The 27,988-nt window shown below is 45.4% G+C and overlaps 2 protein-coding genes across 2 annotated transcripts in view; both read left to right on the top strand.

Moving 5' to 3' along the window:
* PLEKHB2 (pleckstrin homology domain containing B2) overlaps positions 1–27,988 on the top strand; it is a 367,257-nt gene that overhangs the window by 1,803 nt on the left and 337,466 nt on the right. The window lies entirely within an intron of this gene.
* KLHL6 (kelch like family member 6) lies at positions 7,568–27,953 on the top strand. The gene is made up of 7 exons (XM_068692910.1): positions 7,568–7,925; positions 12,629–12,794; positions 17,874–18,323; positions 20,356–20,593; positions 23,983–24,185; positions 25,102–25,315; positions 26,937–27,953. The coding sequence occupies exons 1-7, from the start codon at positions 7,666–7,668 to the stop codon at positions 27,236–27,238; spliced, it is 1,833 nt and encodes a 610-aa protein (XP_068549011.1). The 5' UTR covers positions 7,568–7,665; the 3' UTR covers positions 27,239–27,953.

Consider the following 27,988-nt stretch of genomic DNA (forward strand, 5'->3'; position numbering starts at 1 on the left):
CAGCAGCCAGCACAAGTATCTGTCATGGTTTCCAAACCAAAGCCTTGCAGCCTGCCCGAGCCGCTGGCCTGGCCTCGTGCAGCTGTCCCAATGCCCTACATTCCAGCGGCTTCCCTGGTGTGTCGCACAGCCCCGGATAGCTCTTGTAGCGTCTCCCGAGGCCCAGCTCCTGCGAGCCCTCGAGGCCTGCAGCCACCACGCGACAGGCTCGCCGGGTACGTGGGCCCTGCCAGCCAGCAGCCCGTGAGCTCCCACAGGCACACCTTGCCCCACACCTCTCCTGGCAAGGGGGGACTGCTGGTTTGTGCCGCACGGGGCCAGGAAATTGGGGTGCTCCTCTCTGGCCACGCTGCCTGGAATGTGCTGTGCTCCCAGACAGAAGGCTGCGGCTAGTGACCTGGATTAAACCCAGATCTGGATTAAACCATGATCCGGATTAAACTCAGATCACTCGCACCGGCTTTAAAAACAACTAACAAATGTGCAGGCTGCTAAGTGTAGCACTGTCCAATCCAGCACGCAGGCAGCTCGATGCTCGGATAATTTGCTTTCCTTGTCAGCACATCCTACAACTTCAGCACTTCTGCTTTGTGTGTTTTAGATCACCGTACTTCGTGCAGCATCTATATTTGCATAAGGATATTAACAATTCACCTACACCATTTCTAACTTTAGCTCATTCATAATTCCATTATGTAAAATGCAGTAACAATGTTTGCTACTGGTAATAATTACCTGGTTGTGCATTTCTATAGCAGAATCCCTGCTCAGGCTGCTGGTTTTTTTTCTGTCAGCTCAGCTACTCTGCCAGCAGTCTGGCATCTCAGTTCCCCCACTGGCTGCAGGTACCTGGAAGCTGGGAAGGGATGAAGGGGGCTACAGAGCCCTCCTGTGCAGAACTACTGCTGAATTGTCTTGAAAGCTGTCTGATAACACTGCCTGAAGACCAGTTTAACAGACATTGAGATTTCTTGCAAATTGCAAAAAATAAAATAAAATAAAATAAAATAAAATAAAATAAAATAAAATAAAATAAAATAAAATAAAATAAAATAAAATAAAATAAAATAAAATAAAATAAAATAAAATAAAATAATTAACAGTATTTTAAAACTTGCTGAAATGAAACTTCAGCTGCTATAAGAGCAATGCGGAACTAGCTGAGTGCTGTAATTGATATTTTTGAGCTCATGCTCAAGTTCATCAAGCCTTCACCATTTTTCTCACCATCAAGCTGAAAGTGTAAACCGCAACTGTAAGCTAAACAAAATAGCTCTGGGGTTAAAAAATAACTGGAAACAAGACAAATATATACACTGATTTTGTACAGGACAGCACATGTCGGGGTGCACTAAGTCAAATTGCACTTTGACCAACATTTATATATTTATCTATGGAAAATATGTAAATTTCTGCTTCTTTCAGCAGGTGGCTGCCAGGCAGCTGACTGATTCTGCCCTTCATTATGTCAGAAAATGAGACCCAAGAATTAATTACACAAATTTTGGTTTTCCACTGAAAAACCCTTGTGTTCCAACAGTAGTAATAGTTGGCAATACCATCCTATTTTTTGGATAATGAGAGAAACTTGTAAGAGGCACCTCATCAGCCAGCAGTGGGAACCACCTTGGACAGGGGTCAAAAGAAATGAATTCTGTGAGCTGCTGTGAGCATCACACAAAATGGCAGCTCCCTTTTGTAAGGTGTCCCGCACCCTTCCTCTGTTACTGTCTGTGGCAAAAAATCTCATTTGGCTTCATCACATTTAGATCTGGCTTCACTTGAACACTGTTTTTTTGCTTTGGGTCCATGAGGGTTTCCAGTCTGCTATCCTTTTAGCCCTGCAGAGAGGGGAACAAAGCAGTGTGAGGCTAGGAAGGACAGGCTGCTTTTCTATGCCCACAGAGCACACAGACCAGCACACTGGCTTTTCCTCTTAAGATCTTCCCAAATAGTAGGTCGAGAGCTTTTACAACCTGAAGAAGAAATCTGTGGTACAAACTAGCAGAAATCCATCGTGAAGAATGTAAGGACCACACCGATTCTGGGGCCAGCACTTCCAAGCTTCGGGCAGTCATAAAACCAAAGCAAAATTCAGTCACAGCTCTGGAGCTTCACTCCTTAGTGTGAGCTCCAGTCCAGTGTGAACTCATCAGTTAGGTATGAGCACACAGAACTGGCTGCGATCGACAAGTCTTAATGAAAAATAAAGCCAGCACTGCTTCAGACTTCAACAAAACCTGAAACTGGGTTTATTTCCCATGCTCTGGGGTCACACCTTCAGCATTTCACCAGGCCACTTCACATACTCTATGAATAGACTCAAGAACTGCAGTTTCAGCCCAACCGATGTCCTTACCTCATCGACATCAAGCACACGCTGTAGCACAGCCCTCCGTGTAACCCACTGTCAGTGGCAGTTTCATGCATTTCCCAGCCCTTGCTATTCACAACAGCTTCCCTTCATTTCAAGTGGTACTGTTGTGATCATGTTTTCATCAAGCTGTGACACGAGTGCCTGAACCATATCACTGTTTCTTCCTTCCAGGGCTGGGTTTCTTACCTGGGCACTCTGAACACCAGAGCCTGTCTGTAGCAGAAGATGGAGGTGCCCAAGGAATAGGAGATTGAAATGTCACCGAGCACCACAAGCCTCTACTTCTTCTCTAATGGGTACCGTCCCTTGTGACCACTTACAGAGAGCAAAGGTGTAATTTACTTAGAGGGAGAATTATTTGAGCATAAATGGCCATTAACTAATAATACAGAGAAGATGCTTTTAAATTCAAATGGGCGGCATAGCAGCCAGCATTAGACAAGTGACCCAAGCATCTTGTTACTTACATAAACTAAAGCAGGAGGGAGTTTGATGACAAAACCTCTTTGTGAGTAACGCTGGCAAAATCTTTTCGAGAGCAGTTCAGGACTAAGTTAAGAGCAAATGGGATATTTTCCTCTCTTTTAGTGAGAAACTAACTAGAAGAATCACATTTCTTTCCCCGTTTGCATAAAACAGGGAATGGAAATAATTGCTGCTTTTCTGTTTCAAAGACTAAATTCTTGAGAGTGAAAAGAGGAAGGGCTTTCCTGTTCTCATTAAAAACCTGTAGTAGTGTAAGGTGTTGAGGAAAGAATATCCTTCTTCCATGGAGAAGGAAAAGACTATTGTGAATGAGGAAGGCTGGCAACAGCACTCATCAGCTCCCATAGCCCACACCTACTGCATTTCTTTTGAGTCTTACATTCAGCCCCATTCCTAGTCTCCAGTCCTTCCAGTTTCATTTAGGTGCACCTCATCTTGGGCTTTAAGGTCTTAAAATACAGTGTTAAATGGTGTCTCAGCTTGTTCTGCCTGCAGCTTTGGGAGTGACCACACTGCACCCCCAGACCGCAGTTCAGCTTCTTCAAACAGAATAAGCACTTTATTTAATAGTAGTCTTCCTCTACCACTCCCTCAAAAGCCTGTGAGAAGGGCATAAAAGATTTCTCAAGTTTTACTGGCCCATCTATACATGTGGGTTAAGGACCTCTATAGCCAATAACACACAGGGGAACAATATGATTAGGACAACAACCAGAGTAGTAAGTCCAAATAAACTGGCATTTACTGTTTGGCTCTACTGGAACCTCTCCTCTATGCAAGGCGATAGCACAGTTTGGTGTCACTCATCCTTAACACAATGCCTGTCCACCACGCTGTTTCTAGGAAAACAAAAAATTGACGCAGCGGTTATTGCAGAAACATCCCAGTGACATAAAATACAAGGACGATTTGCTAACTTGGAACAATTGCACATGCCCAGAGGCAGGAATATGAGAAGGCTCAAGGAGGGGGTTTTGAAATGGAAGGTGATGCTGGTACAGAAGAGGGAGGACAAGTGTGATCAAAACAAAGATGCCAGCTTGCAGTTTATAGAAAATTAGGTCCACAAATTTTGTATATATATTAAAAAAAAAAATCACATTAAAAAAAAAATCACATTTATTTCCTGATAGCTAAAATAAGGATGTTATTTTAAGGTAGTGAACATTATCCCAATGTACTGGAAATACAAACAAAGAATCCAGCAACTTTCCAGGGTTGATAAGATTATCTCAGGCCTGGGCGATCTTACTTTGCACTGTGCTGGAAAATAGGGCCTGGTTAGATGAACCCTGGCATGTGTGCAGTTCTCATCTCTGCTTCCACAAACAGGAACCACCTCTGCATTAAGCAGTCAGTATTCCCAATGGCTCTGTGCCCCCAAAAGGGTCCTGTGCATTGTAGGCTTTTTCTGCGGTATTTATTGGGCAGCACAGTGGAAGTGATTACAGTGCTGGGACTTCAGATAGGACTCTCCAGCTTCCCAAGATTCCTCTTCTGCTGTTGTTTCCTGCTCGTGTTGGAGGCTGGTTCCTTTCAACGGGCAACCTCAGATGAAAGAATGCTCCCTCCCACATCGATTAGGAAGTATGCTAAGATCTGAAGATGCAGCTGCCAATATGTTGCTGGGTGGCATTGAGACACGTGCCTCTTTCCTCTTGGTCCCTCTCAGGCTTGCTAAGTTCATCAAGTCTCTGTACAGGGACTGTGAGAAGCAAAACACATAGCAAGATTTGTCAGGAAGCTGCTTCTATGTTTCTGCCTTTGCTTTAAGAGTGTCTCAGCTCCTTGCTGTTGATTCATTCATGGTGAGTGTCCCAGATGTGACTTCTGTCTCTCTTTTTTATCATAGCCCCATGTCGATCCTTACAGAAATGCCTCTTCCCAGGGACTCCCTGAATCTTTCACTTTCCAAGATGGGAACCAGGATTCCTGGCCAGTCTAGGCAGATACACCTGGCACAGTCCAGCTTTACAGTACTGAAATGCCACAGCGATGAGATGCTGCTTTCAGCAGACAGCTGAATTCTGTCTGGTGTTGGCTGCAGGTCAAGCAAAAAGCATGATCAATGGGCAACAGAGGATGCAAAGGTAAGAAGATCAGCACAGGACACAAAGTAGTCTCTGTATATAGCTGGTGAAGCATGTACAAAAACCAGACACATACACACCAGCAGTAATCTGTGATGTTACATAGCTCTGTAAACTTACTATGCAAAAGAAGTCATGAACACGTTATCTAGCCAGTAATTCCAACCAGTTTTCTCAAGCTGGCATAGAATCAACACAGGTAATTCAATATGTGTAAACCAAAGACAATAGACAAACACCTCAAGAACAGACAAGCCTTCAGCTCTTACCACATTAGGTGGTTCTTTTAGCTAGCAGGTAATTATTTAATGAAAACAGTAGGAGTGCAGCCAGAACAAGTTTCTAAAGGCCAAAAAGAAGCATGTTTTTGGAAGCTGCTACCAAGAAGTAACAACCTGGATTTGCCCCAGGACTAAATAACATGTTGCTGCTGCAGACTTGTGTGATGGAACGGCTCGGGCAAGCAGCTCCCGGATGATGTGTTCTCTTCTACTTGCAAAAACACAACTTCACCTCAGTGCTGCCCTGGTTCTTGTCCAAATACTGAAACAAGCTCCTACGTTTGCAGATTAATCCCTGAGCAAGGGATTCTGTAAACACCAGGCAGCCCTATAAAAACAAACAGAAAAAGGAAGGAGGGGAGGTACTTGGCAGAAAAACCAACAACAACAGAATTTTAAGGGTTAAAAATAGATCACTTGGTTGGCAACACACAGGAGACAGACTGCAGATAGTGATCAGTGCTAGTACTAGTCAACACTTGCTTAAAGAACTAAGAGCCTTTCCACAGTGCAGTTAATGAGCAGCATGCTGACAATACCACAGCAATCGACCGACCTATTTACTGCAAGGTTTCCGTTCCCAGTACTCACACCTAACACAATCTTACTGCAACTTTTGCAACTTTTGATGCTTTGTTTAAAGCTTCAGCAACTGGAATCAAGTGATTGCTGCTGAATCTCAGCTTTCACTTAAACTGATAAAATAAATATGAAGTTTCTCACCCACAGAGAAAGGCCTGATAAGATGAATTCCCTAAGGTCAAAAGTCATGATGATAAACAAAGAGAACCTAACCCAAGACAGGGTTAAAACATTGTGACTTCAAAACCACACCTGTTATTTCTCAGAGGCCTTGTTCACTGCCTTATTGTATTCCCGGATCACTATTTGGAGGGAAGATGGGAGTAGCTTAAAAAAGGAGGCATTCATAACCAGCAGTTAGCACGAAAGGCAGCAGGAATACGTTTACATCAGCTGGGAAAGACAAATGCCAAAGCTGTGCACTAACTACACAAAATGAAGAAAAACATATTACAAGGAAATAGGGTAAGGTTGGCAGGAGATTTCTCACTTTCCTTCCTCTTGATCACACACAAAAACTGCCTGAATTCAGCCCTCTCTGACTGCTGCTTTCACCTCCCTCTTCTATGCTGAGCTTCCCCTAACACTGTTAGTTTAGCTATACAAACTGGAAGACAAAAGAGGAAACCAAACACACAATTAAAACCTGAGGACAGGCCAAACCAGGATTCCTAGAAGTGAGTATCACAAAGGCAAGGTCTGCTGGCACTCAGGCTAGCAGGGTTAGAGGTTAGCCCTGTATTCCTCTTTGCGGGGGCGATTTTCTAACCCTCTGGTGTGAGAGCTTCCCGAGCTTGCCAAGGGATTTACCCTGTTACTTTCAATAGGCTGTGTGACTTATTATTTCAGTCAGCTTGTGTTTATGGGTCAGCTTAGCTAGGTGACGTCTGATCCAATTCAGTCTTATGTTGAAGGGAAAACTTGAGCCATGTTCTCATGGGTTAACCCTGGCGCTCCCCTGTGGCATCCCCACAGCCAGGTGCTTGCCCTGCGGTCCCCCCACCACCCACCTTCATCCTGGGGGCTGTGAGTTCAATACAGATGTGACAACAGCTGCCTCTAGCAGCGGGGACGATGGGGATGAGCACATCCACTGCTGCCTGGGTTCTCTCCTTTAGCTTCCACTGCTACCCAGAACTGGTGGCACGGCACTGGCTGCACAGACCCACGAGAGACATCACTGTGCCTGGCAGCGTGGCCTGAAGACCCTCAGCTGGGAGCTTTTTGATACTGCTCCATGTTCTGGAGAGAGTTACACTGATTTTACCTTAAAGAAGTTATCTGATGTTTGTCCGCTAGCATGTCGTGATGGACAGAAACAGCCACCTGGAAGGCTTTCTGAATATGTGACCATATAATAAAACAACAACAACAACAAAATAAAACAAAGAGCTCCATGATTAGTTACCACATACCTGGAAAAAATAAATTTCAAATAATACCCTCTTCCCCTCAGCTGCCCAGGCTGCCAGAGGTGACCTGATAGCCGTGTGCTGCACCTATCGCTGCAACCAGCCGGCCTGGATAAGAGCGAAGGGCTGGTTTCAGGGTGGGAAGCAGGCCCTCCCTGTCACTTGTAATCTTCTCACATGCAGAGACATCTTAAGTCCTTTCTAAACACGTTGATACCGCCTGAAATTCACAAAGAAAGAAAGAAAAAAAAAAGTCTTTGTTTGTGTTAACAGGATGAGAAAGTGCAAGGCTTCCTGTTATGTGTGTGTGACAGCTACAGATAAGCGGAGAGCTCTGGACAGGAAATCCGCCTAACTTCTGCAGTGTGACTCGTCTGAAGCTCAGCGACTCTTTTTAGATCGAAGCCCCAGCAGAATGCGCCGGTGCTGGCCAGAAAATGGGTGACACGCTGGAGAAGAGCTCTGAGGAGCCCGCGCTCACTTTGGACAATGAGTGTGCGACGAAAATGGGGGACCTGGTGGAAGTCTCGAATGGTGAAAAGGTCAAGTTTGACGATACAGGACTCTCCCTGGTGCTCCAGAACGGCCTGGAGAACCTTCGGCTTGAAAACTCCCTCACAGACGTCATTCTGTGTGTGGACAGCAGGGAATTCTCTTGTCACCGAGTGGTCCTGGCTGCAGCAAGCAATTATTTCAGGTAAGGCATGTTAAGAACCAAACCGAGAAACTTAATTTGTGTCTTACGTTTGAACTGTAGATCTCCAACGAGGGTAAACCGGGCAGTAAGCTCTGCAGCTTTGAGCAAGTTTGTGGTTCCTGATACCTTTTGGCTCTTTTTAAAGTTAAAGACTTAAAAAAGGCAAGTGTAAGACTGGATTTGCTGGGGTTCTGGTACCAGCACCCAACACGTCTGCTTGAGGAATGTAGAGAAATGGATGGTTGGCAGACAAGTGGAAGATGGTGTTTTAACCAAATATCTGGAACCATAGTCCCTTATATTATCCTTTTGAGACCCAAACAAAGAGGGATTTTTGTTCAGATTGTATTTTCACTGTGATAGACGTGGTGTTGTGATACTGTGATATCGTTCTGTGGGAAAAATACATGTCACATAAAATCGTTGAGGAAGAAAGAGTTGGAATTTTTCACTTTTCCTAGTGTTACTAAAAATCAGCTGCAATGGAAAATATCAACTTGAAAGCAATTTTACCATTTCATCTCCTTTTCCTGGTCATCTTGAATTATGCATTCTTTCGCTACTACAGCGTATCTAAGCAAGAACAAATTTTAGACACACAGAGGGACTTGGTATCAGTTTTAACACAGATTTTCCACTATCGTTTAGACAATCACATTTGCATGGCTGGGATTTTTTTTTTTTTTTTTTTTTTTTACTGCTGAAGTGGTCAGATGACTGAAGTGCTACAGAGGAAATATGCAATAAAAGAACCTGTGACCACTTGTGACATGAGCAGAAAGCTAATTTTAATGGATTTAGTAAGCTGTGCTGGCACCACCTGGAAGAACAGTTCTGGTTTTGTCATCTCATAACAGAGATGGTGTCTGTGAATATATGGAGATAGGTGTTATTTCTGCAGATGGACTACGGAGATAGTGTGAAAACTATGGATATATGTGAAAAGATGCAACTAAAAGCAGAGATGCCCACATGTCTTACCAGCACTGTGTGCAGGAAGGACAGCAGATGCACAGCTTAAAGTAAGAATGACAATTTTACTTTGAAAAATGGCAATTGGAAAAAAGTCTCTTGGAAAGGTGTTGCAATCAGAAGGGACCTCAACAGTTAAAAACAGCCAAGACAGTTTTCTACTATCTACTGTCACTCAACTTTGCATTCAGCCCATGGGATGGGCCATCCCAGCTCATTGCACTTGCACATGTGTGCAGGGATTTCCCCCCTGGTTTTTAGTGCTTGGTCTGGCTTCCTGGGGGGCTAGGACTCCGTACAGCACATTATCTGCCTGTCTGTCAGTGCCTCTTATCATAAGTCTTTGGGTAATTTTTGACCAAACTTGGCAAAGGGGCAGGAATCTCAAAACTGTGAGTTTCCCCCAGGTCTGATGGAAATCAACAGCAAGGTGAGATGGGATGCTGGGGCTGGGTGCTCAGCTGTGCAACCAGCACTGCATCTGGGCCAGCCACCACTTGGGTGCTGGGAAGTAGCCAAGGCACACGCTGCGTTTGCTCAGTCAGACACAGGGAGAGAGGTAGCGAAATGCCTGCGAGCAGAATAATGAGAGAGAATGGAGGACTTGAGGAGGGGAAGCTGAGGTTCCTGTGGAGGGGGAAAGGAGGACAGAAGTCTGTAGGGGACTGAACTTCAGTGGTTCTGCTCCTCACAAAGCGGCTTGTTCATTGTGCCATCATTCACCAGGAGATGCATGGGCTGATAGAAATAAACTCTTGAACCACACCGTTCCTGTGAGCCCTTACCATGCAATTATAGGGCCTGTAAGACCCATGCACAGGAGCAAAACAAAGGGACCCTGTGAGCCATGGGCTGTCCCCTGCAGCAGCGTATTACACAACCCCCTTCCTGACTGTTGGGTGCCGTAACGTAAGCAATGTATAGCAGCTGATATAAGCACGGTTAAACAAAGTTAACAACTTCTACTTCTTCCTTCAGCACTGCTTGAGAGTAGGTAGGCTAGTATTTCTGACATATCCTGCATCTGTGAACATAAAAGAATTAACTCTCTCACTTCTCCTGTGCGAAGGTACCAAAGCAGAGAAAAGCAGCCCCGGCTGGCCACAGTGGAGCAGGAGCTCTTCCCTCCTGCATCACCCAAGGCAGTGGGAGAACAGGGCTGGGAGAGGCTGGAGCAGTATTTTCCAGAGCATCCTCAACCTCCAGCACAGTTGTTTGAAGTCAGATTCATAATTCCAAGCGCAAGCATTCCAGCATGGGTGGATGCTTAAAATGCGCTTCACAAACTGTAACCCTTAATTTATTTCATTGAGATTTCTCCCTGTTTTTTTTTTTTTTTTTTTTTTTTTTTTTTTTTTTTTTTTTTAGTTTACCCATTTTTAGGCATCTAAATTTGGCCCTGAGCTCCTCACTTCAGATGTGCCTTTCTTAAAATAAACATTGGTTCAAAGGTCTAGCTTAGAATTACACAGGGAATGGGAACCACAGAAACAGACAAAATTGGTAGCCACATCTGAAGGGTTTAGAGCCTTGGAGAAAATAATGACAAACCTCTCTGGGTAAGCATAGGCAAACCAAGAAGACCAGAGGCAGCACGTTTGTCCCCAGGAGCATGGTGTCAGGGTCTTTCCCCCCGTCAGCTTGCCGGGTGAAAGTGCTTGCAGGCAGTACTGATGGCTATCCCCAGCTGACAGCTACCAAGCACTCCAGCTTTGGGGGACAGAAGTGAAAGCTTTGCCTTCCCTCCCCGACAGAGAAGATTAAATACAAGATGGGAGCCATCAGCTTGAGAGATAAAAGGAACAAGAGCAGGCAGCACCTGCACCCTCCGACAGCCCATTTCTCGTTCAGACAAGGTTTCTGGTGCCTGTCAGCTCCGAGCAATTGAAGGAGCAGTTTTGTACAAAGCTCCCTTTCCACACTGAAATCCCATTCCCCTGGTGAAGTGGGTACCAAGTGCTTTTGTCTTCCAATAGCCACCTGCCTCCATGCCCCTGACTTACACACAACACTCAACACCACCACAAGTGGGAGAAGCCGAAGAGGAGCTCACTCTTGCACCCACTGAGGTTAAGGAGCATTTTGTCTTCGTGCTTTTCAAACACACGGACTTCAGGGGCAGCAGCAACGAGCCATGGATCAGAGGCAGTGCCCCAGAAATCTCTCATGAGCTGAGATGAGTGAAAGGAAAATGAGAGTTTTGGCTAAACACCTTTTGCAGCTAACTTCTCTCCCCAGCTATTCTGCTCAAAAGATAAGTCTCTTTACCAAAATGCAGCCTTATATACTTTGGTATTTCTCTTGCTATAAGATCTCTTCTGAGATGAGGGGTGGGGAGCAATTAGAGCAGAGCAGGTGATACCTTCCATCCATTTACCAATCACCTGCCTAACTGCTTTGCAAGAAAACCTGTTAACATTTCAGCTCCTGTAAGATGTGTCAGTCAGACAGCTCGCTTGCTGTAAACCCGGGACCACTTTTCCAAGAAGACCTTTGACCTCCAGACATCTCCCGGGTTGCAGTGTCCTGTCAACATTTTATGTGACTAACAAAGAAGGGCATGCAGTGCAAAGAACACCACTAATTACACTTCAGCTCTGCCTGGTTTCCCCAGTGCAGATACAAGAGGGCTCATGTGCTTCTCATCTGTTGAGCCAGGTTCCAAGTGATGTGAAATCTCACCCTGAATGCAGTGAGCAAGAATGGACTGATCGACCTGGTATAATAAAATCAAAAGCATTGCAAGAAACACTTAGAACTATGGATTGAAAATGCAGATGAAGATGTGTTTGCCTTGCATCTTCCACAAGGCAAGGAGGATTTAAATAGCTCTTAGAGAATCTTCTTATTATATCTCGCATGAAAAATCTGACTAGTGCCAAACTTGTATGTGGCTGTTGCCTTTCCAATGCAGCATTAGCCATCGAAGGAGAGGTGTTACCACCATGCATGAAAATTGCATGCATGAAATGCCTGAAAACCCTGGGCTTTCAGGCTAACACCGGTTCCTATTCATGGTTATCTAGATGCTCCTCTGGGCCAGAGGTACTGACCCTGCAGTCCTATCAGAAGCTCCCAAAATTTAGCCGAGGAAAAAGTCAGCCTCTTAATTAAAAGCATATCACTAAGTCATTCCCTCCTGGCCTATCCCTGGTATTAATGGGGTCAGAGATAAGTCAGGAAGCTGAGAGGTGAGGCTGTCAGACACGCAGATCTGGCCTGGACCTCAGGCTTCAGTCTGAGCAGCAGTCTGCATCTCTGAAGCCCCGGGGTGTTGACCTTGCCAGGGTTATAAAATACACGTGCTACAGGTTAATGAAGTATGGAGAATGCCAGTGGCTTGGAGGCTTGGGCTTAATGGGCTGTGCCTGTACTAGAAATGTGAGGGCATCTGTAAGAGTCCAGTAGATGAGACATCGGTGTGGGCACATCCGCTGTGCAGCATCAGCCCAGACACAGTGCACTTCCCAGGGCTGCCTTTTGCTGCCACGGAGCTCCAAGTCTGCTGCAAAGTCCAGCTCCGGGGTATCAACCATTTGTGTGCACCTTATCAAATGAGTAAAAAGATATGAAGACAACAAAAGGATTTTCCTTATTACTTTGCTATAGGGCTAATTGCATAGAATATGAAGCAATCAGAGTATTTTGTTTTGAAATCTATCTAATCAAATGTTTTCAGAATGCCTCATCCTGTCTGGGCTGCAGTAAAAGACAAATGTCTTTCTTTCCAGGGCCATGTTCTGTAATGATTTAAGAGAGAAATATGAAGAGAAGATTATACTTAAAGGAGTTGATGCAGAAACCATGAATATACTCTTGGACTATACCTACACCAGCAAGATGCTCATCACAAAGCAAAATGTACAGAAAGTTTTGGAAGCCGCCAGCCTCTTTCAGGTACAGATAATCCCAATGCACTATTCCAGTCCTGTCACTCTGGCAACACCATGCCATACCCAGTTACAGCACTGTATGCTTCTCCGATTTCATGCCTTCCAGGGGCGTTTGGCTTCATAGGCACTTACAGTGGGGTAAAAATTGGCTGTCCCATCCCTGGTCTGGGGTGCACAAACAGGCAGCCAGCTGGGCTCTGCCTGTGGGAGCTGCCCCCGTGGGTGCTCGCCATGCAGCAGGCCAGGGCTGCAGCTCCCCAGGGCCCCACAAAGGCTGGTTGCTGCCCAGCCCAGCTAAGTCAGTGGAGCAGGAAGCCAGCTTCATCCCTCTCCATTGCCTAAGCTTACCAGATAACGTCAGCATACTCCTTTGTAGGACTCGTGATGTAAAGGCTTTTAGTCCTGGCTGAGGACTGGTGGGAAGTCAGACTTGCGCAGCCTCACTCAGCCTTTGATCCACGAGGAATTCACGTGTCCTGTAAATCACCTGTGAGGTCTAGTAAATTGCAGTCCATGGTACCAAGCTGCAAATTGCTAACCCATTGCAACCAGCATAACCTGCCAAGTGCCAATGTGTGTATGCGTGTCCGGTCTGTGCCTCCAGGAAGGTCAGAACACCCGACTCCATAGTCACCAGGGTTCATTATGCACTTAGGATTCTTGAATCTTACACACATGGCACGTATTACTCCAAGATGAGCCTGTGGCCTTTGGGGTAAATGACCTGTGGCGCTTGGTGTGGGGAGAGAAGGGAAAGTTATCTCAAGGTGCTCCCTAAGGTAGCAAGGAAAAGGTGGTGCAGCTTTAATGTTGCCTGGAGCAGGAGTACGGTAGCTTGTTGAAGTTTTCAGCAGCAGACCAATGCTGCAAACTGGCAGAACTCAGAGATTGCTTTTGGCTCATTTTCAGGACACTTTCCAAAGTTTTTTATTGTTCATTTATTTATGTATGTATGTATTTATTTATTTTTCTGAACCTTTTTTCCTTGGGATCATTCCTCAGGCTTTTTTTTTTTTTTTTTTTTTTCCCTGTAACTATTGAGAGCATACACTTATGTTTTTTCTTCTCTTTACCCTATTTTTCTTGAAAATTATGACTAAATTTGATTGCCAGAGCTGGTGCTTTAAGAAAACTATTAACCAGTGTAATAGTAACAGTAAAATCATGAGAGTGACATGAGGAAGAAAAGCAAACTACAAAAATCTGGAAAACTAGGAATGTTTTACTGAAAGCAGTGATTCCAAGCCTTAATGCAACTGTCTTGGATACTGTGATTTATGAGGCCTTAAAGCCTCACATTAAAGAAGGGTGAGGTTTTTGGCTGAAAATGTGTTTTGTGTAAAACAGATTTAGTAACTATGAGCATTTGCCAGTTTGCTTCTCCGATTTATGCTGAAGAAAAAAAAAAAAGAGTCAAATGTTTCGTTTCTATATATTAGCAGCTCAAAAGATTAATGCTTCAATTTCAACTGGGGTGGGGGAAGAGAGAGATTTATTTCCTTTCCACTTAATGATGTGAGAAAACTGATTTCCAAACAGAACTTTTTTACCCGACTAGTAACAGTTTTTGGCAGTGCTTCTCTTCGATCTCCGTGACTTGACCGAGAACCAGAAAAGGAGTAACTTGCCCAGCTCTCGAGGTTCCAATAGAGAGACTCCACTTTTCTCTAGAAACTATATTTGCCTGGTTTCCTACAGGAAATAGTTTTACATAATTATGCCTTCTCTTAGGCCCTTCTAATAACTTTCAGCCAGACGCAGCCAAAACTGACAGCAGGGAGAGGTGGCAGGCTGTGCGGCGGGCAGGAGGCCACGCCGTCAGTGCGCTCTGTGCACACACATTGCCTTCTGGGGTAAAGAGGTGAAGGGTTTCGAGCAGGGAGCAGCCGAACAGCTAAGCCTCACCCTGAAGTGACCCCGAGGAATGTTTCCACCTAGAGCACAGTTGCAATGTGAGTTCAGCAGCCGCCTCCTCTGCTGTGTCTGTCCTGCCACCGCATCTGCCCTGGCTGGTGCCACCTCAGCCCCAGGCTGTGCCCGCTGCCATGCGGAGCAGCAAGCAGCACAGCTCAGCTGCTCACCTTCAGTGCCAGCATCTCAGCTGCTTCTCTGGGCTGCTCGATCTGATAAAATTCCACAACAACCCTCACACCTGCCTACCTTCCTCCTGGCCCCCAGCGCCTCTCTCCTACCCCGCTGCCTCAGCATGGCGTGTGTGAGGCGGGCACCTGAGCTGCTTTGCTGGAAACAAAGAGGTTGTGGGAAGAAAGCAGGCTCCTGCTCCTCCTTGGCAGTTATCTGAGGAGCTCCCTGTAGCCACGTAGCCGTGAACAGCGAGGGTGGTTGTGGCTGGGATGAGGTAGTTACACTGAGCCGCTGCACGGCGCCAGACCAGAAGGCCTGCTTTGCCAGTGAAGGGCTCACGGGAGAAAGGGCTCAGAAGGCTGCCAGTCCCCAGAGAGCTGCCCTGCAAGGGTCACCGTGTCCCTTCGCTCCCTGCCCTGGGCCCCTGGGGGATGCAGGTGTCAGTGACGAGACGGGGCGTGCGGGGACAGAGCAGCTGCAGGGTGCAGGAGCTGACCCCAGAGCACGCTGTACACAGCAGGATTATGAACGTGGGCTTTCAGCCACCACTCCCCTCCCTTTCTGGGGGTCAGAGCAGGGGCAGGGCTACTGGCACTGCTTACACTAGAAGGGCTGGATCAACGCTGGGACAAGCAAGGACTTAAACTGGGAGCACAAGGTTTTATTATTCAGAGAGAAGGCCAAGTGGAGACCAAGCAAGCATATGGGATGTCTCCAGCAAGTAAGAATCTGCATTCAAAAGGGTATTAAAAGAAGGACCCCATTACTGGGGAAACTGTTCCCAGGGAAGAGAACTTTCAAAGAGGTTTTTAAAATGCCCAGGTCGCATGAGGAGGGATACTCATGGGAGAGAATGATGGAAATGTTGAGTGCCAGAAGCATAAGGAAAACAAATGAACTGGAGGCTCATTTGCACACCTAGCGTGTTTGGGGGACTTTTGGGGGGAGTTTTGTCTCTACATGGGGAGACAGAGCAGCATGGAGGTGAGGTGCAGCAGCTGGGGGAAGTCCTAGCTTGATAGTCTCCTGGTCTCAGGCTGAGCCCCTGGCAGGAGCCGTTTCTCACACCCACGCCTCGCAGTTCCTCATTTGTCTGGCTGCACGTGCAGTGACCCGGGGCGCTCAGAGGTGCCTACGTGGCCGTTACACCAGCACTGCCTGGGAGAAAACCTCCGGTGTCACCTGATGAGTATTGCTCTGAACAAGCCATGTGTCAGTAATCAGAGCACTGTACCATGGCTGGGCCATATGGTGTCAACGTCACACTAGGGTCTGTTCCCAGACTCGTGAATGACTTCACGGGTGACCTCGGCAAATCCCACCTATTTTTGTTCTTGCATCTCATTACTGCCAACTTTGAAAGAGCTAATGCTTAGCCTTCCTCAGGGCTGTGAACTGCCCGGTGTTGGTAAAATCCTTCCAGGTCCTCAGGGAAATGCACTGGTGGTTTCTCAGCACGGGCCTCTTGCTAGCCCAGAGAACAGCCAACGTGAGCATGGCCAGCACCGAGGGGCTGCCGAGCTCTGCTGCAGTCCCATGGCGTGCTGCTGGCGTGTTCAACACAAATGGCAGCAACATATTCTGAGACCATGCGTAGCTTCGTTCATCAGTCAGTTGCATTTCTCTAAACTCTTGACCACATCTAAATGTAAAACAGGAACCAGGTAGTCTGCACCCAGTGTCTGCGATTGCTCAGCTCTGGTAAACAGTCTAAATGTGTCAACATAACGTTATGGGTCTAGAAGATTCTACCCTAATTACTGAAACAAATCTAAATAGTGCTCAAAAGTGCATTTCCTTTGTTTCACTTCTTCTTTCCCCTTGAATTACTGTTGTGCAACTTTCCCCCGTGGGACAGAATGAGTTAAAATGGTCTGCTTGATGACGTTGGATGGAAAAAAGACCCAAAAGGCATGGGCAGAAATGCACAGCAACAGTCCTGACCCATCTTTCTGGATGTTACTATTTGCACTGCTCACTGACAAAATCAATACAAAATCCTGATGTCCTGTCCACATCCAAAACCACAGAGGCAAAGGAAAGCCCAGGACAAAAACTTATAACCTTCCTACACAAAACAGGTTCCCAGTTCCTGAATAATCACCAGCAACCCAGCTCACTTTGTAGTTCATGGCAAACGCCCCACTGATGCTCCAGGATCTGCACATTTGGGACCCTCAGGTGGGGCTGTTGTGCCAAGCAAATTAATGACGATAGTTTTGATGCCCTATAAAACACAAACATGGGAAATTCTTTGATTAAGACGACTCTGGTTAAGAAGGCACATCTACGTTTTTTGAAGGAAAACAAAGATCACTAAGATGATCCCCCACAATACAGCTTAGCCAGAAAGCCCTGGCTGTCCAGCAACTCAAAACTTTGCTGGTGTTGAATCTCTTGCTGCCACATCCCCCAGCAGGACAGCATGGCTCTGGGGAGGGCAAAGCTTTGGTCCAAACCTCACACACCTCAGCACTCATTTTCCACCACCCTTGCAAGGCCTCAGACATACTCGAAGTTTGGATGGTGGGAGGATGAATGCAGACAGTGTTTGGAGCCACCTGCACTCCAAAACCAGAGTCTCTTCTGTTTGATCTGAGCTGTCATTCAAGATGAAGGAGGGTAAGCACATCTGAACTCTGAGAATCTTATCTGTGCTTTGTAACTCCATGGTTGTTACTGCTTTGAGATCTCATGGAGGGAAGAATGGTAGAAATACTTTTACTTTTGTGAATCAGTTTGAACTCATGACTTTCACATGTTGTCTTTGTCCAGCATGAAGGAGCAATATGGATGCAGAGGAAAAAAACAGCAGGAAGAGGAAAATTTTATTTCAGACTGCAGGTTCTTGGACACACCTTGTCCTTGGGTGACTGGTTTCTTGTCTCTCCCAGCTCTTTGCTGTACTGTGCGTGGTTGGTGCAGAGCTCCTAAGCTCTCCTGTGCTGTAGCCGTACAAGTAACCGCTCTGTGCTATGTATGCTTTTTCTGTTCACAGTTCCTTCGCATGGTAGATGCTTGTGCCAGTTTTCTCACTGAAGCCCTTCAGCCAGACAACTGCGTTGGCATCCTGAGGCTGGCTGATGCCCACTCCCTGAGCAGCCTGAAACAACAAGTGCAGAACTACATTATCCAGAATTTCACCCAGGTCCTGCACTATGAGGAGTTCCTGGAGCTCCCAGCTGATGTCCTCTGCAGCACACTGAAGAGTGACGACCTTTATGTCACAGAAGAAGCACAGGTGTTTGAAACTGTAATGAGCTGGGTACGTTACAAGGAGTCAGAAAGGTTTCCTCTCTTGCCCTATGTGCTGGAGAATGTCCGTCTGCCCCTTTTGGACCCTTGGTATTTTGTAGAGACTGTTGAAGCTGATCAACTCATTAGACAGTGTCCAGACGTCTTTCCTTTGCTCCAGGAAGCAAGAATGTACCATCTGTCAGGCAATGAGGTGAGTAAAAAGGAAGGTATTTGCTGCTCCTTTGAAGTGCCTCATGCTTCTGCTCAAAAATCCCATGGGAAGGAAGCACTACTATGCAGCAGAAAAAGAGGTATTCACACTGACCTTTCACTAATTGGTATTACTGAGAAGTCAAGGTTGGCCTCACCAGTTATCCTGAGGATTTAGAAAGCATGGAAGCTTTTGGTAGCCTGTTTTAATATCAAAGCATGCAGCTTCCTGTTTGTGAAAATCTAGGCTCAAACCTTCATACAGACTTGAGGAGCTGAACAAAAAACCCAGATGGCTTCCCTAGTGAAAATGCAAAGCAAATTGTGCTGCTCCTCACACCTCACCACCTTAGCTAATATTTCAATCCCAAGAAAGGAAAAATAATTTTCACACTAAATTCTGTCACAAGTTGTCATGACCCTTTCACATCTGAGAATAGAACACCTCCATCTATTACACATGGGCAGAAACCTTTCAGAAGGAGGGGAGGAGGATGGTCTCTCCCCAGAGGAGAGATGTGTCCCTCTTCCTCACTTCACAGCTCTCCACATTCAGAGAGACAGGCTCGTCCTGACATCCAGTTGAGTCCTGTCCTGCCTGCTCAAGTGAGGCTGTGGTAAATCTCCAATTCCTCAACTGCCCATCCTCTCTGGAAAGTTAGGTATCAGTCATATCTCCTGGACCAAAATGTGGGGTAGAGGGGAGAGCAACCAGAGGTTGGATTTCATAACCGGAGCAAAGGCATGTGAGAGTGTGAGGAAATGTGTGCGCCTCTCCAGTCAGAGAGCCAGAAGAAGGTAGGAGGCCTCAGGGAAGGTGTTGTGGATCCATCGATAGCGGTGGGTGTGAGCCACTGGAGGGGAAGAAGGCCAAGGGTGAGCTGGGTGCTGGTGGCTGGGTTAGACGGTTCCCAGCCACGCAGGGCAAGGCCGGCTGGCCTGGTGGGAACTCCCCGAGGAGGCATTGCCCCACGCGCCCGCAGACTGGGGCCTGCTCTTCAGTGCCAGCAGTGCCTCAGGTCAGTGCGGGACAGATAAAAGAAGTGTTGCTCAGGGCTGAACACTCATTACACTCACCTTCAAAGGGGCAGCCGTGGTAAGAGGCAGTCCTGCCAGCTATCCTGCCTGAGGCTAACGCCTGGAAATGGTGACAGATGGATTAAAAAGAGAATTATGAAAGCCAGAAAGGTCTGAGATGTCTAAAAAAAAATTGCCTAATGGTTTGTTAAGCATAGGGAGAATAAAAGGTCTATGTCTGTGTAAATAATCTTTGTAAATATAGATACATTATCCCATTTTATAGAAACATATGCAGAAGCATGCAGAAGGGAACAATTGCAACTTGATTCTCACCAGCAGTGCTCTCCCAGCACACTTCGAGGGTCTGCAGGTTGGCAGATGCCCCGTTACGTGGCAGAAGCAGAGGAACAGCTTTATGTGTTCCCCTTACCTTTGAGACCACATTTTTTCCATTATGAATTACTGAGGGGGATGAAGACAATTATTCCTTCTGTCCTTCAGCACAGAGCTGGCATACATTGGGACACAGTAACACACTCATCTGCACTTGCCTGCAAGTATTTCCTCCAAGCAGAGCAGAAGTTTCCAAGCACCCCCCACATTCTTTGCTCCTGGTGAACATCTACCCGGGAGGTGACTTTTTCCAGTGTCTCTGAGACTGGTTTTAAGTAAATCTTCACATTTTGGCTTACAATTAAAGCTTATATGCAAAGAAACATTTTTTTAAAAAATACTTTAGAGAACTACTATTGCTTTGACACTTTAACATATGTCAGAAATGACCAAGTCTAGTGCTGGAGAAATCCTGAAAGCAACCTCTATTGCAATGCTTCTGGGATGTTTTCTAGGCTTTCAGCTCAGAGACCATTTGATAACTGGTTCAGCTGATTGTAAGCCAGTTAGGATTTGCAAAATAGGTAATCGAAAAATAGGTAAGCAGACCTTTCTGTAATTGTAGGTGTAAGTGCCCTGTGTACTGACTTTGTCTTGCTTGCATTTTTGCTTGCATTTAGATTATTACAGAGAGAACCAAGCCCAGGATGCACGAGTTCCAGTCTGAGGTGTTTATGATCATAGGGGGCTGTACTAAAGATGAGAAATTTGTAGCAGAAGTGACTTGCCTGGATCCATTGAGGCGAAGCCGCCTGGAAGTAGCCAAATTACCAATCACAGAGCAGGAGACGGACAATGAGAATAAAAAATGGGTGGAGTTTGCATGCATTACGCTAAAAAATGAAGTCTACATATCGGGTAAGGAACAAGACCTGGGGAGTGGATGAGGGGCGCTCACGGTTCTCACAATCAGTTCCAGCTTTTATTGAGAGCATGCTTGAAGCTGCTTTAGAAGAATTAAGCACTGCAGGTATTGCTAATGCTTTGACTTTCAGCAGGCTCCAGAAAAGTGCTGGATGAGGACACTGCCTGACCCTGGCATGAGTTTTAGCACAGGATTCATTTTCAAACAATAATTATCTATATGCAGGGCTACTTGTGTGCAGCACCCTAAACATCCAGTGACCATGGCCACAGAAAGGCCCCCAAAACCTGTTTACCAAATGAAGAATGCTTGCTCCAGCATCTTCTTAGACGAAGTCCACTAGCCGCTCTGCATGCGTAGAAATAATCTGCCAGAATCCGACTCGCTCCGCAAGAATCAGTCCAGAATTTGCAGGGAACTGTCACCACTGCTTGGCTGCTACCTGAAAACTGCACTTTTGGGAGCACTTCTGCAGCTTCACTTCAGCAGTCCAGTCCAGGACTCTTGAAGAGCCCACCTGCCAGAGGCACTATTAGAAACCCAGTGGTTCAGACACACAGCACGGGTCCATTTACAGGCCCTCGTCCTGAGAGCTTCAGGAAGTGTGTTTACCTTCCCACACTACTACAGTCGAGCTCCATGTAAGAGGCTGATCTTGGAGCTACGGAGTTTTTACTTTGATGATCAGAAAGGTTAAACTCAAGCTTGTTAATCATTACAGTTTGACAGCTCGTTTTGATGGTCTGTCAAAAACAAGTTTGGTGTCCTTGATCTGCTTTCCAGAGGAAAAAAAAAAAAAAAAAAAAAAAAAGATAGCAATCTTGTTTAATTATTGTCATATTACAGAACATAATACAGAGCAGTGCCTCTACGGGTAGGAAACCTTTTCCTGCACAATCATCCACCAAATGCTATTCTTGCTTAAAACAGGAAAGTAGAAAGGATGTGTGAATAGAAGAGGGAGGGCTAAAGTATGAATGCTTTGTTTAAGTATGATTTGCCTTCATTCAAATACTTTCCATTGCTTTTTCTCTTTTGGGAATGCAGATTTTTATTACTTCATTCCAATTTAAAGTTTATTCAATTTTTATCCTCAGATAAGAATTAGATTATTCCTTCCCTAGTTACGAATAAAGGAGCTTTTTTCTTTCAGCCAGCCACAGGGAGTTTCTTCTTACTTTGGTGGCAGACCCTGTATTAAAGGTTAGCTCTGGAGAGGAACCTAAGTCAAACACCCTGACTAGGGAACATCCCTCACACCTTCACACCCTCGAGTGCTGAGGTCTCTTTTCTATTTGCCTTTAATCTCTTACCCTTTCCTCTTTCTCAAGGTCGCAGGCTTTTTGCTTTCTCCTATTCCTGTCATCTTTTCCAGTGACTCTTCGCTTTTCCTTTATGTTCTACCCAGGCTACCTCCAGGCCAGGCTAACACAGCCCCCGTTGCGGTGAGTATCAGCTGGCTTTCCTCCTGCTGCCAGTCTCACAGGTCCTCTGTCCTCCTCTGCATTGCCTCATGTCTTTCACTCCCTCCCTCTCTCCCTCCATTCCCTCTTTCTTTTATTATACCTGCTTTTCAGCCTTTCCATTCAAATAAAGGGTGGGCCAAAGTCCTCAGCAGTATCCTTCCAGCTAAACCAAATTATTCACACTTCATTCCCTTTTAAACATCTGCCTCCTTCCACTCTGCTTGCTTTCTTCTAGCTCCTGTGGCTTGGTTCTTTTCTAACTTGACTTACATTGTTCCTAACACGATGTCCCCTCCCACAAGCTCATTTCCCTCTGTATATTGTTTGGAGTCTTCCCTGCTCTTTTAGCTTCTGAACAATAGGAAAGTCCTCTGCACAATGCATTACTACTTTTAGATCGCTATTTCCCCAAGCAGTTTGAATGGTTTGACTAGATGGATAGAAACGTGAAGTGTAACTAAAAATGCCAGGTACTGTCCTCACCATTCTGTTACTTTCACTAATGTAGCTACATTTTTTCCTGAACTTAGAAAGAACTGTGGTCTAGAGAAAGAACAGAAACAAAATAAATCTCCAGTTCTCAAAAATCTCTTCCCGCTCGCTGATGTACAGCAAATTCGTCCCCCTGGTCCAGCTCAGGCTCCTGCCAGAGATTTCAGCCTGTGCAGGGAAGCACAAACTCATGGAAATGGAGGATTTCAGGGGGGGTAAGGGGAACACCTGCAGCCTCTCAGCCCTATTGTACGCATGAATGCTGCATTCAGGCCCTTCAGCCACTTGAGCTATTTGAGTGCAAATAAAATTCGACACATACATGTGAAAAATACTTAGACAAAAGCATTACCAACGGCTCTTTCTAGCATGCTAATTATCTCCTATTCAATCTGCTATTTGGCCCCGAGATGAGCCCATCACTTTGCAGTGATCTGGCTGCTGTACAGAATACCAATGAAGGCAGACACTTTCTCGATGGAATATGAATTCTCTTTTCAGTATATTCATCAGTGAAGCAAATGTTTAATCTGATGACAGAGCAAGCTACTCATCTGTGCATGGGGTTTTGGGCTTAACTAGTTCTGTTTGTATTCCAATTACATCTGAAATGATATGTAACCAAATGTACTGGTTAAAATATTACTCTCTGCTTTAGAATGAGAAAGATTTACTTGCAAGTCAGCTTTAGGATGAATTTACAGGGTCCAATTCTGATCTTCAAGTATTAAATTAATCCATGTCAGCAGAGAAAGAGACCAGAAGGAAAGGTATGAAAATGAGATCCCGGACATACGGCTCCAAGGCTGGCTAGGGAAACTTCTAACACTCATGCAGGGCTACTATGGACTGGGGGTTCAGGCAGGTCTTCTCCATTTACTGTATAAAGCACTAGCCTGGCTGGGCAGATCTGCCCGGCACAAACTGGCAATTCCCCAGAGCAGGCCTGCCTTCAAGGGATTTGGCACTTCTGACTGCAGCAGTCGCCACAATCTCATTTAAAGCAAGTTTGCTTATTTGCCAGCTCTCGGCATCCTGCAGAGCCCCTGCAGTGCAAAGATCTCCTGCGTATTACCATGCCCTGTGCAGTTGGCATTGCACTCGGTGTTAAAATGGAAGTGCCAAAGTGGCAAAGAAAAGGTTGTGGTGCACGGAAGTGAGGAACAGTGATTTCTATTTCCTAAATATTTGCTGCAGAAATTGTTCAGAGTTTCCTTCACTAGCAAGTAAACTATAAATGAAGAAATTTTCTCCTTGTGTAACAGGGCCAGGCCAGTGGTGTAGGAAACTTAAGCAGCTAACAGTAAGGACCAATGATTTCTTTATGAGCAAGCCCTGTTAAAATTTAAACATATTGAAGATTTTGAGGAAATACAAGCTACGGTATCATATTTACATGTGTCATGGTGTCATGTACACTGCAGGTGGCAAAGAAACACAGCATGATGTCTGGAAATACAATGCCTCCATCAACAAATGGATACAAATCGAGTATCTGAATATTGGGCGGTGGAGGCACAAAATGGCTGTGTTGGGTGGCAAAGTGTATGCCATTGGAGGGTTTGATGGCCTGCAGAGAATCAACAGCATGGAGGCATATGATCCGTTTCATAACTGCTGGTCAGAGGTAAGAGACTGCATCATACAACTTCTGACTTACTTGGAACACCTGAATCAGAAAACGTTAAGGTACTGAAAAATAAACAAGAAGACAGACCTAGTACTGTTCTTTTAAAACACTTCTGGTTGGTGAGCACCCTAACCATTTTCTCTCTAGAAATGGACATCCTTCCGAACCAGAAATCACAGGATTACCTGCCAAATTGTGAGACACCTAATGCCTAACTTTCCTTTTCTTAGTTGGCTTTTCAAGCATCAAGCAAAAACACAGTATATATGAACCAGAGTACAGGTTTCAAACTATCCCTCTGATATGTAAGATACAAAAGTGATGTATCAACCTGTTTATTATATATGCCATGGGTTGCACATTTGTGTTGAAAGTGCAGGTTTCAAGGTAAACAGGATGGAGAAAAAATAGTTCTAACTACTTCAAATGCTCAGAGTATTAGACAGCCAATAATCCATGAAATTAGTGAGATTAGGCATCATAAAAGAAGATAAATCCTAGTTTTCAGATGATGCAAAGCACTGCAGAGAAATCTAACAATTGCAGCTTCAAGCAGAAAGACCAAAGATCACTATGAAAAACTTTCTTGGGTTTTCTTTTTGTTTGTTTTTGATGTACAGAAGTATGTAAAGAGATCTGGGGCAATTCTGACATTTCCTAGCTTTTGAATTGCTGACAATGTAATTTTAATAACAGCTTTTGAACTCAGCATATTTTTATTAGGGGATTTATGGTCTTAAAAAACAAACAAACAAACTTCTCCCTTATTCTTAAATATATGTTATTCTCATTACCCTACTGATCACCTTAAAAAGGATGTGTGACTTAATATTCAGCAGGCTGTCACCCTATAGGTGTCAGTTTCACAACCTGAAATCAAAACAGCCACTAATCATTTGTTATGGTCACACAGGCTGCTCCCCTCATGGTCAATGTAAGCTCCTTTGCAGCAGCGAGCTACAAGAAGAAGCTCTATGTGATCGGGGGAGGACCCAACGGGAAGCTGGCAACGGACAAGACTCAGTGCTACGACCCTGCAAACAACACGTGGAGCCTGAAAGCTCCCATGCCAGTAGAAGCCAAATGCATCAATGCTGCGAGTTTCCGTGATCACATTTATGTTGTGGGTAGGTGGAGCATTAATGTTCTGTCTTGTCCGGACACACCAGGGCTTGTTTCTGTGTGTTGGCTTTACCCACAAACTCTATGGAGTGTTATCAAATGGTCAGATGACCTCCCACTAAGCCTACCAAGGATGGGAATCTGGTACATTTACAAACAGTAGTGAGGAGTCACCAAGTCAAACCCCCTGACAGCGTGGTAGCTATCTTGGAAAGCTGGAGATTGCTCAGAGACAACTTAAAGCCATCCAAAGGTGGGTGTGTAGAGGCAAGGGCATGAGCTTGTGGCTGTGTTGTGTCCCCCTCTCCTCCCCAGGAGCATTACACAGCCCAATGCACATGGGATTTATGCAGGGAAATGAGTACTAGGAGCACTTCTTGGCAGCAAAGCCACTGATGCCCACCTCTTCACTAGATCATGGCCAGGGCTAACTCTGTCAACTACCAGAACTGGAAGCCAAGACAGGATTACGGTGGTGAGCTGTACTGTGGAGGGAGGAAGGAGCCTGTACACATCTCCAGATGATGCCTGCCAAAAGGAAGAGGACCATTTGTTTCAAAAACCTGAGCCCTGAAAAATTCCCTTCCCCTCTCTCAGCCTCGGTGCAGAAATTTTGTCTCTTACAGTGTCATCAATACGGTGCTGAGGGCTGTCATAGAGAAGGAGAATCACCAAATAGCAAGTGGTGTGCTGAAGGCAGATCTATAGTGTGCATGTGTGTCACAGTGGCTGGACTAGTATTGTCCAAAGCAACTTTTAGTACAATACAACAGATAAACGCTTACTTTGGCAACAGGTAGGATCCCAGGCTTTGTACCATCAATAACTCATCAATAAGACCATGGCTTCTAGGTTTCCTTGGCCCTATTCAATACAGGTGATATAGAAAACTCACCCAGTCTTTGCAAATTTCAGAATAGGAACCATTTAGCTGTTAGTACTCTCAGGAAGAAATAAATTTCCAGAGATTTTCTTGGGTACTGAGACATTGACTTTTTTTTTTTTTTTTTCAAAAGAAAAGGACCTGGTAAAATTGGGAAAGGGGTACAAAACGTTTCAAGAATGACTGCAGATTTGGAAAACATGGAGAAAATGAAGGTCACTCTCTGTTTAGCTTACCCATAAGAAGTGTACAAACTCAGTTTAACAAACCCCTAAAAGAGGAAGGGGCTTCTGAAAACAGCCAGATTCAGGCCGAAGGTAGTTTAATGGGAAGGTGGACAGTGCCTTTAGAGGAGTCAGTGCAGAAATCACATATCGATTTCTAATCATGACAGCTTACCACACACAGTCCCCCGTGATCTGAGCTCTTTTAGACAAGTTTGTATTTTTCTAAAGTCATGTCCTTAGCTGAAACAGCAGATATGACAAAAGGTCCATTGCTGGGTGCACTGTGGTCCTGCTGCATGTCCTGGCCTTAAATTCCACAGCCTTGTGAACAATAAGTGTCCTTCTGTGGATCAGGCTGTCAAAACAATAAAGTATCCTGTGACCTTGTTTTTTCTTAGCTTTGGGCCCTAAATCATTCTTACAAATGTCAGGAATGGAGCCTCGCAGAAGTGGGTTGTTTAGCTAAAATCTCGTACAGGAATGGCTGGCGCAAACTGATATCCATTTCCTCTCCAGGTGGGGCGATGAAAGCACTCTACTCGTACAGCCCCCAGGAAGATACGTGGAGCCTCGTGACTCAGTTCACCCATGAGAGAGCCAGTTGTGGGATTTCTCCTTGCAACAACAAGCTGTTTATCACCGGGGGCCGAGATGAAAAGAACGAAGTTATTGCGACAGTGCTGTGCTGGGACCCTGAAACTCAGAAGCTGACTGAAGAGTGTGTCCTGCCTCGGGGGGTGTCTCATCACGGGAGCGTTACCCTCAGGAAGTCTTACACACACATCCGTAGGATTGTGCCTGGGGCAGTTTCTGTCTGACCGCAGGAAAACTGCACGGAAACCCAATACCTCAGTGCCCCGGTGGCACAGACTGCAATGATGATGTTTTTTAGCTGTAGGTAGCAATGGATGGCAATACAGCCGCTAGGGTCGTCTGGGGAATATCTGTATATATGCTCAGCCCTTGCATTTCCTCTGTACAGTACATCCTTAAATTATCTTAATTCCTTCCCTCCAGAAAAAAGAAAGGGACCAGCTGTAGTTTACTTCTGCCAATAAAGTACCTCCCATCAGGCAAAGAAATGTGATATGAAGGTGGGAAGTTTACTTTCCTGCTATATCTGCCCTGAGACATGCTTGAACTGGCTCAGCTTGGCCCTGAAGTTTATTGAACTATTTATTGTGACTAGTTGGATTTGCAGCACCTACTAGTGAAACAGAGAAGATGCTTTTTGGAATGAAAGGTTTGTAACTTTGGTAGAACTCAATGCTGTTTCCTCCAAAACTGTGCTTTTTTCTTAGTGACTGGCACATCAGCTTAAGTTAAAACTGTTTTGTTCGTTTGTTCACTTGAAGACACTTTGTTAGGTTGTCAGTTCTGAGTGATGAAAAAAAAAAAAATCCATCTCAATTTGCAAGCCTTGCTGTCAATCCCAGGAAGGAGACAATGCAGGCTGCAAATATAAACGAACGCTAACCTCGTTCCACCGAACGTTCGTTGTTGCTGTTTTCTAATAAAGCAGACCAAAACCTAGCTTCCCCTTTGTTCTGTTTACTCTTCTGTCTGAA

Source organism: Anas acuta, chromosome 9 (genome assembly GCF_963932015.1).
Source record: "Anas acuta chromosome 9, bAnaAcu1.1, whole genome shotgun sequence".
NCBI lineage: Eukaryota > Metazoa > Chordata > Aves > Anseriformes > Anatidae > Anas > Anas acuta.